At 56.5% G+C, this 16,487-nt stretch overlaps 5 protein-coding genes across 5 annotated transcripts; all 5 read left to right on the forward strand.

The window, feature by feature from the left end:
• Positions 1-447: 447 nt before the first annotated feature.
• On the forward strand, positions 448-3,979 carry BDP55DRAFT_267928 (uncharacterized protein). Its single transcript, XM_060566393.1, has 5 exons — positions 448-1,981; positions 2,026-3,229; positions 3,276-3,359; positions 3,407-3,578; positions 3,631-3,979. Exons 1-5 carry the CDS (start codon positions 729-731, stop codon positions 3,891-3,893), a joined length of 2,976 nt encoding a protein of 991 aa, XP_060435248.1. The 5' UTR covers positions 448-728; the 3' UTR covers positions 3,894-3,979.
• Positions 3,980-8,806: 4,827 nt separating this feature from the next.
• Positions 8,807-10,449, forward strand: BDP55DRAFT_724122 (uncharacterized protein; the record flags this gene model as incomplete). The annotated part of the gene is made up of 2 exons (XM_060578849.1): positions 8,807-9,159; positions 9,207-10,449. 2 exons carry the CDS (start codon positions 8,807-8,809, stop codon positions 10,447-10,449), a joined length of 1,596 nt encoding a protein of 531 aa, XP_060435249.1.
• Positions 10,450-11,295: 846 nt separating this feature from the next.
• On the forward strand, positions 11,296-13,070 carry BDP55DRAFT_724123 (S-adenosyl-L-methionine-dependent methyltransferase; the record flags this gene model as incomplete). The annotated part of the gene is made up of 2 exons (XM_060578850.1): positions 11,296-11,496; positions 11,544-13,070. The coding sequence occupies 2 exons, from the start codon at positions 11,296-11,298 to the stop codon at positions 13,068-13,070; spliced, it is 1,728 nt and encodes a 575-aa protein (XP_060435250.1).
• Positions 13,071-13,512: 442 nt separating this feature from the next.
• Positions 13,513-14,974, forward strand: BDP55DRAFT_764365 (uncharacterized protein; the record flags this gene model as incomplete). Its single annotated transcript, XM_060580920.1, has 3 exons — positions 13,513-13,538; positions 13,587-14,335; positions 14,384-14,974. 3 exons carry the CDS (start codon positions 13,513-13,515, stop codon positions 14,797-14,799), a joined length of 1,191 nt encoding a protein of 396 aa, XP_060435251.1. The 3' UTR covers positions 14,800-14,974.
• A 27-nt stretch (positions 14,975-15,001) lies between these two features.
• BDP55DRAFT_647405 (uncharacterized protein) lies at positions 15,002-16,469 on the forward strand (the record flags this gene model as incomplete). Its single annotated transcript, XM_060573773.1, has 4 exons — positions 15,002-15,254; positions 15,300-15,307; positions 15,363-15,956; positions 16,011-16,469. The coding sequence occupies exons 1-4, from the start codon at positions 15,152-15,154 to the stop codon at positions 16,464-16,466; spliced, it is 1,161 nt and encodes a 386-aa protein (XP_060435252.1). The 5' UTR covers positions 15,002-15,151.
• Positions 16,470-16,487: the final 18 nt, after the last annotated feature.

Here is a 16,487-nt window from a genome sequence, read left to right on the forward strand (position 1 = left end):
CTGCCATGGACAATTGGCGCTACTCCGTAGGGAGGTACGACATCACGACAGCTCGAGACTCCAGCTCACAACCCGCCGACGTGTCGAAAATGAGACTGGAGCGACGTCGATGGAAGTTGAGAGGCCGGTCCGGCGAGTTTCCTCCCATGATGGCAAACTTTGCTCAACGACCCGACTCGCGAATGACCCGGGTGTGTCTGTGCCTCTGTGGTGACTTTAGAAAAGTATATTCTGTTGGTTGGCACAACCAGTGTTCATATGAACCTTAGAATGATCGTACGTGCCTTTACTCCGTACTCCGGGGCATTTGGACGCGTCTTTTCACGATACCATGAGTTGCGTCACCCCTAGCACTGTCCCTGCAACGAAGCTCCTGGTCGACGATAAAGCTTCAGTGGGTCAAAGTATCCTCCTCGCTCCATGGTAGTCAGATGTCTTCGACTGCACAGACATCACTAACAGATATCGTCTCTTATCGGATTGAGTACATACCCCGTGCCCAAGCTTTCCACAGCTCCAGCAGCAACTCAATTGCACCTTCCCAACTCGTCCAAGCTGCTGGGGGCCTTCGTTGCTCCTACCTCGGACTGCGTGTCGCAATCGAAAGTTCTTCCGATCTGACATTTGAGCTCCTTGCAGACCGATAATGTGATGTTTCTCGTTTGCATAACTTGACCTCTGCCCCCAATCGTCAGTCACCATTGCTCGCGACATTGCACCGTGTTACAATGGCACAACCACACATCCCTTCCAAGGAGGCGGACCTCTTCCGGGACTCTTTTCCGGTCCCGCCCCCGTATGAAGCCGCCGCGTACCCCTGCATCCGGCCCCGCCGCACTCTCCTCCGAAGCCTCATCTCACCCCGCGTGCTCGTCTGCGTATTCATCGGAGGCTTGCTCGCCTGGCACACGCTTCTCATTGAACGAGAGACTGGAATCCGCGATGCTACGAGACATGCGTCTCCGTCGGCCCATTTGGCCCGCTTCGATGAGTCCTTGAAGCACTGCGCGGCTCTCAAGACGTTCCCCGAGAGTCCCCAGCCAGAGTCCCGCAAGTCCAACTCGAGATGGAACGCTGTCCGCGGCCAAGATAAGCCGGTGGTGCTGCGCAATATGACCTTCTTTGACGGCGAGCATATTGCTTCCGAGCCAATGGACATCAAGTTTGAAAAGGGCTTGTTCACCGAGCTGGCAACAACGGCATCCAAGTCCATCAGCTCTGATGGCGCCACCGAACACGATTTGCACGGTCGCTTCGTGACTCCCGGTCTGGTCGACATGCACTCGCATCACTCCGCCAGCTTGTGGCCGGCTCTGTCCGTCACCGAGGACGAGAACGAAATGACCAAGACCTATGGCCCGCTCACCCCGATGCTGCGTATCCTCGACTCGATGAAGGCCTACGATGACGCCACGCGCATCATCATGTCTGGCGGCATCACCACGTCGCTCATCCTGCCGGGTTCTGCCAATATCATGGGTGGAGAGGGCACCGTGATCAAGAACGTCCTCAAGTCGGGAGAGCTGGGCGAGTACGTCGTCGAGGAGCTGCTGCTTGAACGTGATATCCCCATCGAGGAGCGCCATCGGTACATGAAGCTGGCCTGCGGCGAGAATCCCAAGCGCATCTACGGCCACACCCGCATGGCCAACGCTTTCATCCTCCGCGAGCAGTTTGCCAAGGCCAAGGAGCACATGCAGAAACAGGACGAGTACTGCGAGAGCGTCGCCACCGTGTCGACCTTGTCTGATGGGGTCAAGGTCCGCTTCGTCCGAGAGTCTGGCAGCTTTCCTGCCGACCTCAAGCTCGAGTCCACCGTCGGCATGCTCCGCGGCCGAGTCTCCATGCAGAACCACTGCTACCTCCCCGAGGACTTTGAAACCATGCTCCGGGTCACTGGCGAGTACGGCGTTCGTGTCCGGGCCTTCCATCACGCCCTCGAGGCCTGGCAGGTTCCCGAGATGCTCAAAGCGTACGGCGAGTAAGTGACCAACTTCCACCTGTGGACTATACTGACCAGTGCAGAAACGTCACCGTCGCCACCTTTGCCGAGTTTAGTCTGTACAAGTTCGAGGCCTACGCACCGAGCCTCTCCGCTGGCAAGATCCTCAATGAGCATGGCATCCCCGTGGCCTACAAGTCAGACCACACCGCACCCGAGACGAATGCAAAGTACATCATGTTCCAAGCGGGTGTCGGCCACGCGTTCCACCTACCGGAAGAGAAGGCTCTGCAGTCTGTCACATCTATCCCCGCCAAGGCCATCGACCTGGGCTACCGCGTTGGCTACGCTCGTCCTGGTTACGATGCGGATCTGGTTGTCTGGGATGCCCACCCGCTGTCTATTGGAGCGACTCCCCTGCAGGTGTACATTGATGGCAGCCCCCAGCTGAAGCATCACATTGTTCAGGAGAGCATGGGCAAGACCTTTAACGAAGCATCAGCTAAAGAGTCCCTCCCCGTGAAGCCCAATATGCGAACGGAGCTCGAGCCAGAAGAGAGGGAAGCGTTCTGCAGCAAGACTTCAAAGGCAAAGTCCAGCTTCGTTATCAACGGTATCACGAGCACATTCCTGGAAAACCACCCTCAGGTGCCCACCGTCTTCCGCGATGTCAGCGGCGAGAACTTTACTCTTGTGATCAACAGCGGGAGCGTCGCCTGTCTTAGCACGCCCGAGAACTGCTCGGCGGCCGTCGCCAAGGTGGCATCCAAGTCCGACGTCACGACCCTCGACCTCTCCAACGGTCACGTCCTGCCCGGCTTGACGGCCCTCACAGCCTCCCTCGGCATGGTTGAGATTGCGACGGAGGACTCCACCGGAGACGGCTATGCCGACCCGAAGAAGGACGGAAACGACCCAGAGAACCTCGACTACGCAAAGTACGGCGTCCAGCTGGAGGGCAAGGCCTTTGCCCGCGCGCGCCTCGGCGGCATCACCCGTGCCATCACCCCGCCCCTCAGCTCCGAGGGCGGCGCCTTTGTCAACGGCGTCAGCGTCGGCATTCTCACGCGCACCGATCGAACGCTCCTCGATGGCGGCGTCTTCCGCCCCGAGGTTGCGCTTCACGTTACCATTGACGACAAGGCAAAGGAGAGCGTGGGGACCATTAGCACCGCTGTGAAGAAGCTCCGCAAGATTCTCGCCGACGGCCAGGGGAAGCACAATGAGACGACCTTTGGTGAGGTTGCGTCGGGCAAGCTGCCGCTCGTGATCAATGCCAATAACCACGTAGGTCTACCATTGAACGTATCAAAGACGAAGCTAACAGGAGAAGTGGGACATTCAGCAAATCATCAACATCAAGAAGGACTTTCCAGACGTGAATCTCGTCATTCAAGGCGGTGCCGAGGCGCCCTTGGTGAGTATACACATATGCTACAGCACAACAGGCCTAACGCAGAATAGGTTGCCTTGGAGCTCGCAAAGTCCCAGATCCCCCTCATCCTCACCGAGACTCGCCCGGCGCCCTCCTCTTATCGTCACCGCGATGCCGTCGTCGGCCCGCCCCTGACCCCGAGCGTCGCCCGCATCCTCAGCGAGGCGGGCGTCTACTTTGCAGTCGCCATTGTCACGGACAGTAAGTCGCATCATGTTGCAGCACGGTTTACAGAAGAGCTAACATCTACCAGTCATGCCCGCAGACTACCGCATCCACGACCTCGCCCTTGAAGCCGCGTGGGCCGCCAAGTACGCCAACCTCGGCGACAAGGAAGCCATCCGCCTCGTGTCCGGCAACGTCGAGGACATCCTCGGTCTGCCCAAGAGCAACGACATTGTGGTGTGGGAGGGCAGTCCGCTCGAGTTTGGCGGCACCGTCGCCCTCAGCTTTGAGGTGGATCAGAATGGTGACCTCGAGGTTGCCGCTTGCTGGCCGCAGGAGGACGATAGGTAGAGAGGGGTATGACGATGCCGTCCCGGTGGAGGGTCGGGTTGGATTGTTCGCTGAATCTGTGTCGGGTGAGGGAAAAGAGTATTGGATGTTATACGACTGCGCAAAATATGCAGCTAAAGTGGCGGATGTCTCTTTCCGTATGATAAGCTTCAGGACAAAATGTATATCTAGATGTTGATACAAGAGTACATTGACAGCTTGCTGAGTGGTCGTCAAGTGAGGGGCAGCGTCACGCATATACAGATCATGCAAAGAGCCATGCCACATAGGGTCGGCGTGCGACGTGTGAAGTTGTCAGACATAAACTACGCGGCATATCTAGAGTCTGTTACCACAACGAAATCACGACGCCAATCCGGAGACCAAAGCCGCAGTGTCACGGACCGGGATAAGACATTGTCATCTCTGCAAAGCGATTCGTTCCGTGATCAAGACACACAAGAACACAACGCGCAACCACCAGATGGATAAAGTCTTTCGTCGGAACAGCTTCTCCCGAAACTGGGCATCACTGACACTTGCGCGACCCCTCCAAGGCTCTACGCAGCTACCCGTCGATCCTATCCGCGCGGGACCGTGACTGTCAGCCCTAGCCCCGAGGCAAACCCTTATCATCGGGGCCGGGAGCGCGGCACATGGCCAAACAGGCGCGCACGTACAAGCTCACTCGCAAGATGCGCCCGGGGAGGGGGTTGCCAAGGGAGGCAAACAATGGAGCTAGGCGATCGATGGTGAAGTGCTAGCGAGGCCGCTCACGCAGGGACGGGAGCAGATGCGATAGCCGATTTCACGAAAGGGCCTCGGCCTTGGAGGGCGATTTGATAGAAATCCCTCACGAGAGAGCTGGACACGGGATGTGATGGCCCACGCTCCGTAGCAGCAAGCCACGTTGATCTTCTCGGCTGTGCTTGCCTGAGAGCTTGGGTCAGTGATTGAGAGGCGACACATTGCCAGAGATGAGATGACACCATCTGGTTATGGTCCGGCTCGGGATGGTGCGGCGCCGTCGATCCGTCCCTGCGGTGCAGACTGGGCAGACTGACACTTTGGCTAGCAAGGACCATTGCAACTTTTAATAGGAAGAAGAAAGCCTAGAGTGCATGACAAACTGCCGGTCGCCGAGAGGTGCGTTACAACTAAAACGACAGTAGGCAGGCTCGCTAAACATCCCGCGTTGAAAGCGCAGAGATGCGATGACCACGCTGCCTTGCAATATTTCTAGCCACGGCGCGAGACAATCTGTTTCATCATCAATTTGCCCAGTAGCGAGTTCTGGCTCACGTTTGCCGATTGTCTAATTGAGCGGACCGCCATTGGGGACCGGGCGTTTTGGAAGCGCGCGCCAGCCGATTTCCCGCCAAACGGCGGCTCAGGGGGACTCCCAGGGCGCAAAGGGAGAGCCCCTCTGCCCAACCAAAAGAGCTTGTTGCTATATGGGGTATTATGTCAAAAGAATTCGTATCGCCTGGCGCGACCGTTCAGTCATCTCGCCTGTTTCCTTGGGACTTACTCGCAACCTGGTTTTCCACCTCTTGGCACTTTGAGACCCCGACGAGAGCCACTGTGGCGCTGCACCATCCCATGTAAACGCTGTGAACCTGGGTAGTAGACGGGCATCGTTCAATCTGTGGTATTGACAATGGTGGACTTGTCGGTGAGCCCTTGCCCGGATAAGTCCGTTGTCTTTCCAAGACGCTGTCTTGTCATCGGCGATACTGCTCGAAGAATACTGAGTCTGTCTCTGACCCAAGTCTGGGCAACTGTTTCCGGGGCTGGCTGAAGACAACCTGGCGCGTGTCGAAGTGAGACCGTTGCGATTCGAGACAGAAGACCAAAAGAGGAATCTTTGTGTGAAATTGTCCTACGAGTGCACAAAAAAGCCCTCAGAACGGCAATGCGTCGTCATTCTGGGTAAAGTCTCTTGATGTCAGACAGGATTCTCGCCCGGTCGGAGATGCATCACGCTGTCCCCAGCCACTCTGACGACCACCAGCGAGGTGTCATATGTGTTCTCGCGGGGCTGTAGACACAACTCGCAAAGTGGTATGCTTTATATCGGAACGCCTTCAAGCAGGTTGCCAGAGACAAGAACTGTGGCTTTCTTCTAGCGCTTGTCGACTCGCCGACATTGTGAAAAATTCGTCGCAGCTGAGTGCCGGTGCAGTGGCCGGGGGCTGATGCCAGGTCGCAGCCGGGGAAGCAGTCAATCTCCCCGCAGCAGCGCCGTCGACTCGGGAGGACATGATTCGCCGGGCAGTCCGTGGTTGTTTTCTCGAACACACGGGGTGAACATGGGATGGGCGCCAGGATCAGGCGTTTCGAAACTCCACCAGCCGCCGACCCAGTCGACTTCTGGACTCCAGAGGCCAGAATCCAGAGCTTGCGGGCAGGCCTGTGATCTGTCATGGCTGATCCCCAGCCCTTGGAGACAGAGGTCTGGACTCTGCGAGGGCCGAGTGTATGGCATCTTTCCTGGACCGGATAGAACCGAGGGATTGGAATGGAGAGCGACTATTTGATCGCCATCGTCCTCCAGCGAGAATGAATGGCATTGTTCCGTGGTTTGAGTCTGGGAATTGTGCCCCGATCGAGCGTCGCGCGACCAGAACAGACGCTTTGCGAGGGATGGAGGTGGAGAGCGACAAGTTGGATGCATAAGTTATGCAGCTAGAAAACTCTTTTGCCCGGCCAAGGAGCCAAGGACCAAGGACCAAGGACCCAAGAGTCAAGAGTCAAGACAATCAAGAGACATGGCCATTCCGTCGGGAGGCAATAAAGGGATTGTTCAGAGGGTGATTCAGTTGGAGGAATGACTCCGAGATTCCCGAATGACGGGTTTGGTGTCTCGCAGGTGATGCTGCTGAAGCTCGATGCGGTCGGAGCTGTGCTCGCTCTTTCCAGCCTTTCGAAAAGTCTCAAGTGCCGACTCAGATGTGGTTTCCTATCTCGTCCGTCTCGAGGTTCCTGCCCGTTGCTTCTTAGGAAAAGTCTCAAACCCTGCAATTTGGGAAGGGCGAGCCCCTGCGCAAGTGGGATAAACATCCCAGGCACCGCTTGCCCGGATAAGGTTAGCGGGAAAGAACTTAAACCGCAACTCCTGTTGTCCCTTCCGGCAGACATCGAGGCAGCAACGACAGACGTTGCGATATTTTGTGGAAGGCGCTGCCGCGCAGGTGTCTAGATGGTTATCTGCACCTGCTACCCTTCGCAGCATGCAGCACGAATATAGTTATCCAGCTCATCGGCAGCCCACAGTGCTTATTTGAAGGGTAATATCCACCGTCATCAACACTTCACGACAACCGGGACGGACCAAGACATGGCAGATGAGAACCAGAGAGAGGCAGGCACTTGACAGGCTGCCAGGACGTCATCGGCCGGATCGTGGATGCCCTTTGCCCCTGAAATATAGCAACGACCCGTGTCCCCAACCGCCACCAAGCCCTGAGCGTCGATAGTCGCTGGAGCCTGGTGGTGCTGGCAGCGATGTGTTTCCAAACGGACGGACGCCTCTGATCCGCCAAATCAAACTTTTCCAGCGCCACAAACGGGCACTTGAGTCTTGAAGCCCTCGCCCATGTGCCCTTTACCCAGGAGGTCGGCTGGCAGTTGGGTAGGTAGGTATTCTCTTCCGTATGGTGTGGTCTGGGTGAAAGCTGACTGGACGCCACGTCGCGCGGCACAAACGCTAGCGAGAGAAGAAGCCCAGAAACCAGGGGCGAGTCAGCGTGCCTTTTTTTCGTGCTAAGAGCCTAAGAACAGCTCCGGCGTCACACTGAGCGACAATTGACCTCGGGCCTGCACAATTTTGGCAGTTGAGCAACGATTTCAGCCAATGGGAACCCAGAAATGATTATGCACCATGCAGGAACCAGTCTTGCAGCACACCATCTCAACTTTTGTGCACTCCCGTCTCCTATCCAGTGCGTGAGTGCAGACATCAGATGAGCGGGGGGTCCAAGGGGGGGTAGTCAGCTTGCCGCCGTTTCGTTTCTTCTCGACCTTCTATGGTGTACTCTGGACGATTCGTCTAGGCTCTTGTTCCCCCGTTCTTTTTCTCTCCAGAGTCATACGGACAGTGTCTTGGTTGTGTCGAACATGTACTCGAAAATAGTAGCAAGAACGAAACCAGAGCTCAAGGATGTCCCTGTTCATCCCATTTCACAAGTGGCTTGAGCATACATCCTATCGCAAGGTACTTCCATCATAATTCTGTCCACCACGTTGTCGCGATGCAACCCTCCTCGCTGACTTATAGGCTTTACCTGCCCGAGTATGTACCCGTCCCGCCCTGTGCTCGAGTACTCCGTACTCCATCGACATCCATCGCCAGATTGGCAAAGCCGCACTACCACTTCCTAGTACCACGAATGCTCCATGGCGTCACGGCTGAGCGTCCCTGGCCACCCTGCTAGCGCCTTCCTACCACCCGGGCCCCCTTCCCAGATCCAAGGTACCTGGCCGTAGCCTACCAACTGCCACTCACCGTGTGGCCCCCCGTCCCGCCCGGGTCTGGGTCCCAGCTGCCGTCCGATGAATATATTACTTCCCACTTCTTCCATCCTCCACCGTGGATATACACCCCGACCTCACCTTCTCCATTCCACCACCTTTCCCTGTCGACACTTGCTGGGCATTTTATTCTCTCCTTTCATCATTCCTTTTCAACCCACAAAACGCTGCAGCTTGCTGAGCACGTCCTCTCATTACAACTTCCAGACAGCCCTCTTTGATCTGTCTCATTCACTCACTCACCACTTCCGTCACTCACCGAGTCGCGATATACACCGTTCATTTCAACAGGTGCTCCGGTATCAGCACCCATACAGTCCCTACTCAGCCAGCAAGAGTCCCAGCGACCACATTGATACCCGTCTCAGATCACACAATCACCAACCGTACAATCAACCACCATGAAGTTCTCCGCTGTCACTACTCTGGCTGCCCTTCTGGGCGCCGTCTCGGCCGGCTCCAAGTCCGATGACAGAACCTTTGCCGTCCTCCGCTTCAACAACAAGCAGCTTGTCAAGACCCGTGTTGATCCCATCATCAACCCCGGAAAGCCCGCGACCCACGTCCACGGCGTCATGGGAGGAAGCAACTTTGGCATGTCGGCCACCGGCGAGACTCTCTCACAATCCAAGTGCACCAACGCCATGATCAACGGCGACAACAGCGCCTACTGGTTCCCGTCTCTGTACTTCCAGGACCCCAAGACCAAGGGGTTTGAGGCGGTCGATGTTTTCTACGTCAACGTCTACTACTTGTGAGTGTGATCGGCCCCTGGATCGGGTTCTTACTAACACTGCCCAGCTTCGATGGCACCGACGATGAGATCAAAGCCTTCCCCAAGGGCCTGCAGATCTTCAGCGGTAACGCCTCCACTCGTGTTGCCCCCTCCTCCGGAGGCAAGCAGAACCTCGAGCCCGCGGACGGCCCGATCCAGCCTGTTCAGTGGACTTGCCCCAGATCCAACTACAACCCGCCGTCGTACCCCGCCAACTCTGACGGCACCACCGCCGGTATCGTCGACCCCAACAACGACGGCTCCGGAGTCGGTTTCCCCGACCAGAACTGCGATGGCTACGCTTCCCCTCTTCGCGCCGATGTCCACATGCCTTCCTGCTACAACCCTAATGCCGCCCTGACCGACTACGAGAGTATGGCTTGGCCCTCCAACAAGGGCGCCTCTAACAGCCGCCGTAAGAACTGCCCTGCCGGATGGATCCACGTTCCTCACATGTTCTTCGAGGTCTACTGGGACACTCCCAAGTTTGCCAGCCGCTGGACTCCCGGCCAGGGCTCGCAGCCGTTTGTCCTTTCCAACGGCGATGCCTCTGGCTACAGTCTCCATGCCGACTTTATCGCTGCTTGGGATGAGACCGTTCTCCAGCAAATCATTGACAACTGCAACGCCGGCTCCTCCGGTATGGACAAGTGCCCCGGTCTTCTCAAGGGCCTCAACACCGACAAGGACTGCACGATTTCCTCGCCCGTTGACGAAGTTGTCGATGGTCTCATGAGTAAGCTTCCCGGTGACAACCTTCTCAGCGGCTTCTCCTACGGCTCTATCGTAGGCAGCGGCAGCGGCAGCGGCAGTGGTTCTGTCGTCAAGCCTTCTGGTTCGTCTGCCTCGTCTGCTGCGACGGCTGCTTCTGCCAAGCCCTCTGCCGTCCAGCCTTCTGCCAGCAAGGCCGCCACTTCTGGCTACGTCAGCCAGGAGGAAGCCCCCAAGACATCCGCCGTCGTTTCTTCTGAGCTCCCCATCCAGGTCGCCCCTGAGAAGGCCAGCAGCACCAAGGCCGCCGAGCCGTCCAAGGCTGCTGAGACGTCTGCCGCCGCCGCCGTCCCTACCACCAACGCCGTCGTACCCAAGCCCTCGGCATCTTCATGCTCCCGCAAGACCAGGACTGTCTACAAGACCGTCACTGTCACTTCTCCCGCGGAGGAGTCCAAGGCCGCCGCGACCCCCGCCGGCTCGACCGACAACTACAAGGCTCGCCGCCACGTCCACGAGCACGAGCACCTCCACCGCCACCGCAGCAACCGCAACTAAGCGGCTTGTCCATCGAGCCTATGCGCGCCACCAGCCTTTGGGTTGCGCCTGTATCAAACTTTTCTTCGTTAGACATTCTAGGGCCGTGGCTGGGATGGGAGTCTGAGACGTTTTTTGGACAATGGGACTCGGCGGGGTTGTTTGGAAAAGCATCCCCTTTTTTTGTGTGCGAGAATGATCGCGCGAAATTCTTTTTTAACGATGATGACGATCAGTGACATACACACCTTTGAACTAGGAGAAGCAAAGCTTGGGGAACACGAGCAAGCTCAAGGGCAACTGGATTCGCTTCTTGTTTGTACCTTGGAATACATACATTTCGATTCTTACACGGGTCTCTACAGAAGAGGCACCGCATTTGGGAAGTGGTTTTGAGAAGTGGTTGTTTGGTAGTCAGTTAGACAATTGAGCCAACAAGGTTGCCACCAAAGAGGATGAAATTGTGTGAAAAGGTTGGAGCCCGTCGATTGTTCAGGTGGACGTTGGGTCCACCAAATTGGTGTCTGGACGTCGAAATAAGGTTATTATGTCCACGCGAAACAAATCCACCACATAACTGCATTGCCAAATCTATGATCCAGAAGCCGACTCAAGAAATTAATTTATCCAAGTCGCAGTGACCATTTCTGGGTGAAGCAAGGGACACATCGAGACAAGTGCGTGTCTGGCAGTCTCAATTGGCCAAGCAATCAACCCGTCCGTCCACTGCCGCCGGTCCCCACAAATTCTCCGAACCAGCGGTGCCCACTGTAGAAATTTCTCTTCACCTCACCCGCCGGTATCCCCACAGCCGCACACCGAGACGGTTGCGGTGACCAACGTCAACACACATAGATAGCCGGCACTATGTCGCTGTATCACGAGGCTGCCGACATTCTCACGGCGAGCTCCGACCACGGCGGCAGCTTGAGGAGCCGCGTGTTTGGTAAAAAGGGTCTCAAGTCGCCGCCGGCGCAGGTCTACGCCCTCGCACTGGAGACGTGCAAGTGGAGTGCAATCTTGAAGGAGGTCATCGAGGCGGCGGACATTCTGCGCCATGAGCGCAAGGTGAGTCTACTGCATTGTGCAGTTATTGAATGCCGCTGACTGTGCAGCTCACACCTATACTGGCGCTACTGCTGGTGCACGACTTCCTCCTGGCCAAGAAGGGTATCGCGCTGCCCCAGTCTCACGGTCTCAGGACAACCATTGAGCGGCACAAGGCGAGACTGACCTCTGAACTCACACGCGCCCGTTTGAGGAGGAAGATGTCGTCGTTGGAATTGCTGCGGGCTGGTGTCAACGCCAACACGGATCCCGAAGGAAGACACCCTCGATGGATCAGGGTCAACGTGCTCAAGAGTAATGTCGAGGACCAGCTTGAGACCACCTTCAAGGGGTACGAGAGGGCACTCTCCATCGAGGCCGTGACGCAGGCAACGGGCAAGGCCATCTTTATCGACACTCATATCCCCTTCCTTCTCGCAGCATCACCCGGCACGGATGTGACCAAGACGCAGGCCTACCTTAAGGGCGAGATCATTCTGCAAGACAAGGCATCCTGCTTTCCAGCGTACCTCCTGGACCCGCACTCAGAGGACGGGGACGTTATCGATTCGTGTGCGGCGCCAGGGAACAAGACAACGCACCTCGCAGCGATTGTCAAGTCGCACGAACCCGAGCAGGGAGCCCAAAAGCAGACCATCTTTGCGTTCGAGAGGGACTCCAAGAGAGCTCATACACTAGAAAAGATGGTCAGGATTGCTGGCAGTCGGGGCATGACCAAGATCGGTCCTGGCCAAGACTTTTTAGATGTTGATCCCAAGTCCGACACGTACAAGGACGTCGGGGCCCTGCTGCTGGACCCCAGCTGCTCTGGCAGCGGTATCGTAGGGCGTGATTCGATGCCGGAGCTGCATCTCCCAGAAGTTCCTGGCCCGCCTGGATCCAAGAGCGCAAAGGGAAAGCCGTCAAAACAGGACGACCGCAAGCGCAAGCGGGACGAAACGGAAGAGCCCGGTGCGGTGATGGTCGATGACGACGGCAACACGGTCGAGGTACAGTCGGAGCAGGAGCTGCAAAAGCGCCTAGATGCGTTAGCCGGCTTTCAGTTGACGCTTCTGCTTCACGCCATGAAGTTTCCCGCAGCCAAGAAGATTACCTATTCCACCTGCTCGATACACGCAGAGGAGAACGAGGGCGTCGTGATCAAGGCCCTCGCGTCACGCGTTGCGAATGAGCGCGGATGGAAGATTCTACCGAGGCAGAAGCAGGTCCGCGGTATGCGGGAGTGGCCCGTCCGTGGACTCCCCGAGGCGACCGGAGGTGATGAGACCGTGGCGGAAGCGTGTATCCGGACATACAAGGGCGACGGCCACGGCGTGATGGGATTCTTCGTTGCCGCGTTTGCGAGAGAGGAGGCGATTGACGAGGATGGCCCGTACTTGAGAGACGACGACGGACGGATCATGAGGGATATGGCTGGGATGCCGGTGCTTAAGAGTACGGGGAAGCCTGTGGTATTGGAGGCGGCGACTGTGAGCGTGCCGGAGGAGGAGGCTTCAAGCGAGGATTCATCTGAAGAGAGCGAGGACGAAAGTGACGAGGGCGGCGACGAGGATGAGTGGAATGGATTCGACTAGGTTAGCTCTATAGAAGCTTGTAATGGAAGAAATCGCCAGTTCACTGTGGGCCTTCGTACCTGCCACGCCGTGTTTACTTTGACGTGCTGCTTCCTTCCCGGGGGACGACCTATCGCCAGGAAAGCGGGTCCTCGGCCCTTCCTTCGATCTTTCCAACTTGGGTGCATCTCCCAGTCTCGAGGAGTCTGCCCTCTTCTTCCATTTTTGTCCGTTGCCTCGTTCAGCCCTTTCCAACTTCTTCCCTTCACCTCGCTCGACTTATGTATCTCGCCCGTTCTGCCTTCCCAGGTTCTCCAATCCCTCTACCGCGGCGACCTGGGTCCCTCGCTCGACTATCCCACCTTCCCATGATCCATTTCACGCCGGCGACCTCGATATTTTGTTCAGCAATCCCGCCTTCTCAGCTTGCATCTTTCCCACAACCCGAGCATCTCGCTCCATCATGGCTTATCAAACGAAGAATGTCAAGTAGGTACGACTCGGCAGAGGATGGAGGCAATGAGCTAACGTCTTTAGAAAACTCGCCGTGGCCTCACAGCCACAGGTCCTTTCCATCGAGAAGCACGTTCTTCCCTTTACAAAACCATTCAAGGATTGGAGGCCCTTCCCGCTGCCATCCATACCCCTTCCCGCGCCGTCCGAGTCTTCTAAGCGCCAGTCGGTTGTGTTCGCGACCTTCAGTGGCGTCAGCACACGTTCGTGCGTTGTGGACTTTGAGCTATCTCCCGATGGAACTTTGGATGCGAGTACGGTACCCGATGGCTATGCCGTCTTCGAGGTCATTGGGGGTTATCCAAAGAAGAAGCAGATATTCCAGGTTCACAAGCAGACAGTCTATAATGCTTCAGCTCATTGGGCATGGAACTTTGATGCGTTCCCCAACAAGCGAATCTGGCCCATCAACGAAAGACCTACACTCATACGCGATCTCATGTTGATTCTCCACGCTGGATTCTTGCCGCAGGGTTCACGCCGAAGTTGCCAGGACATTCTCGCCCTATGCTACCCTGCCCGGGTGTACTTGATCATGGGCAGTGTGAGAAGAGTACTGAACGCTTTACTGCACGCCAGTACTTGTATGACCAATCAAGAGTTATGGTACATGGTGCTCGCAGCGCAATCGCTGTGCTGTGACAACCAAATAATTGGTGAGCTTGCATACAACATCTTGGTCTGGCGGCAAGAGGGTTCATTCTACCCTCTCCGCAATATTCAATTCTTGGACGGTGGTCACATGTTCCACTATGAAGAGAGCGAAATCATAGGTGAGACTATTACGACATTCATACAGTATGTTTTGCTAATGCCACCAGCGAACATGGACGAACTTCGACATTCACTCACCCTTCAGCTATGTGAGGCGGCCGTTGTTGTCGACAAGAAGCTTTTGCGGAACATGTTCCTAGGCTCAAACAAAAATCGGTCTCTGTGGGACAAACTCACATATCTGCAGCACTTTTTGTATCTGAAGTTCCCTAAACCCCTACTTGGAAGCGAAGAGTGGTCCTATGAGGCTGTCCTCACCCAAGAGTCCCTCGAGATGGCTGTCGTCAGGGATGATGATGATGGTCTAAGACTCCTTACTCTGTGTTCAAAGGATCTCTGGGCCTTGCTACGGGATATTTGGCCTCACATTGCCAAGATTTCGAACGAATACGTCCTCAGTGCAACGAGCGGCGTCAAGTTTTCCTTGCCCCGAGAGCTTTATCTTGATCACTACTGTCCTTGACAAGGACACATTGTTAGGACGCTATTCTTGCAGACCTTGTCTCCAATCCCCCCCTGCATGAAGAACAAAGAGAATAAGGGCATGAATTCTGGATCACTGTTGATTATTGTACGGTTATTGAGAATGGCGTTTGGATTGGGTTTTCTTCATAGCTGAGGCTAGGCTTGCTTGTAATCATGGAAATAAGTACTGTAAAGTCGTCGTTCCCTGCAATGTGACCTTGAACAAGCCTGGCCCTTGTCCAGGAGTCAATCCCTGTTGCCCATCAGACAGGGGTAACTGACGACATCCCACCATTTCATTTCTTCAATCTCATCTTCTCATTCTCCCAAAACCACAACGAAAAGACAAAATGGTTTTCCGTTGGTTTTTATGGACGCTCTTGGTGCCACTGGTGTCTGGTGCGGCGGAGCAAGCCCAGGTCCCGCTCAGCACAGAGATGAGGCTGATTGCCTGTGAGTAATCCGACAATTGAAGTAGACGTGTGCTAACAGTCCTAGGTGCCAAGGTAGGATGGGATTGAGAGGGCGTAGTCATGTTGCTGACGGAAAGCTCAATGGTAGTCTGAAGATATCTCCAAGCACCTAGCGGCGGAATGGGAAGCAGCGCAATCCTCAACTGATTTCCCCATGGCCTGGATCAAAGACGCCGCCGACGCCCACTGCGCAGACGCGCCAGCAACCGCCTACCCCTCCGTCAAGCTCCTCCGCGACGGTGAGCCGGTAGACTACCTGGGTCCTATTACAAGCGACGAGTACGTCTGCCTCCCTCCTCGCAGCAGAGTTAACACGTCTACCACCAGAATCCTACGCTTTACCAACCGCGTCCGGCGGCCTCACGTCTCTCGCCCCTCACCCGAGGAAGCCGAGTCCTTTGGCAACGACGACACCTTTGTCTGCGTAGCCCGCCTGGGCCCAGGCGAGACGGCGCTCCGACAGGCCTTTGAAGCCGTGGCGCGGAAGCACTGGACCGAGTTCACCTTTGGCGTCGTCGATGCACCGAGAACCACCGACGCCGCTAGGGTTGTGTGCCGCAAACGCGACGACGAGAGCACGTACACGCGCACCGCGGCAGATGGGCTCGAGGGCTGGGTCCTGGACGTTTCGAGGCCCGTCATCGCGGAGCTGACGCCCTTGAACCACCAGCGATTCATCGACGTAGGTCTCGCTACAGCAAAAAACACTCACCTAGGAGATACTAACAGAGCACAGCGCGCCTGGCCAATCGTCTACATATTCTCCCCCTCCCCGCAAACCCGCGCCTCCATCCGCGCAGACCTCCACGACTTTGCAAAAAAGCAGTACGCCTCCCTGACGCCCGTCACCGTCGACCCGAACCGCTTCCCCGACCTCCTCGCCAAACTGGGCCTCGACGTCCCCGCGGAAGACGCGTTCCCCGTCGGCGCAGTCCACCAGGTCTCTAACGGGAGGATCTATCCGTACCCCAAGGGCAAGGCTTTTACGCCGCGCGAGCTGCAGGGATGGGGTTTGGATGTGTGGCAGGGCCGGGTCAAGCCGTGGACGCCGCCCGGGCAGAAGGAGGTCGTCGAGAACGAGGCTGGGTCGGTGAAGAGTAACGTGAGGGTTGTGGGCTCGCATAATCTCAAGGTGAGGAACATTCCGGGGCTGAAGATCAAGATTGGCGGGCGGGAGCGGGAGGAACTGTAGCAAGGTTGGTTCCGAGTGTCT

Source organism: Colletotrichum godetiae (genome assembly GCF_030913485.1).
Source record: "Colletotrichum godetiae strain CBS 193.32 chromosome Unknown BDP55scaffold_4, whole genome shotgun sequence".
In the NCBI taxonomy this organism is placed as follows: domain Eukaryota; kingdom Fungi; phylum Ascomycota; class Sordariomycetes; order Glomerellales; family Glomerellaceae; genus Colletotrichum; species Colletotrichum godetiae.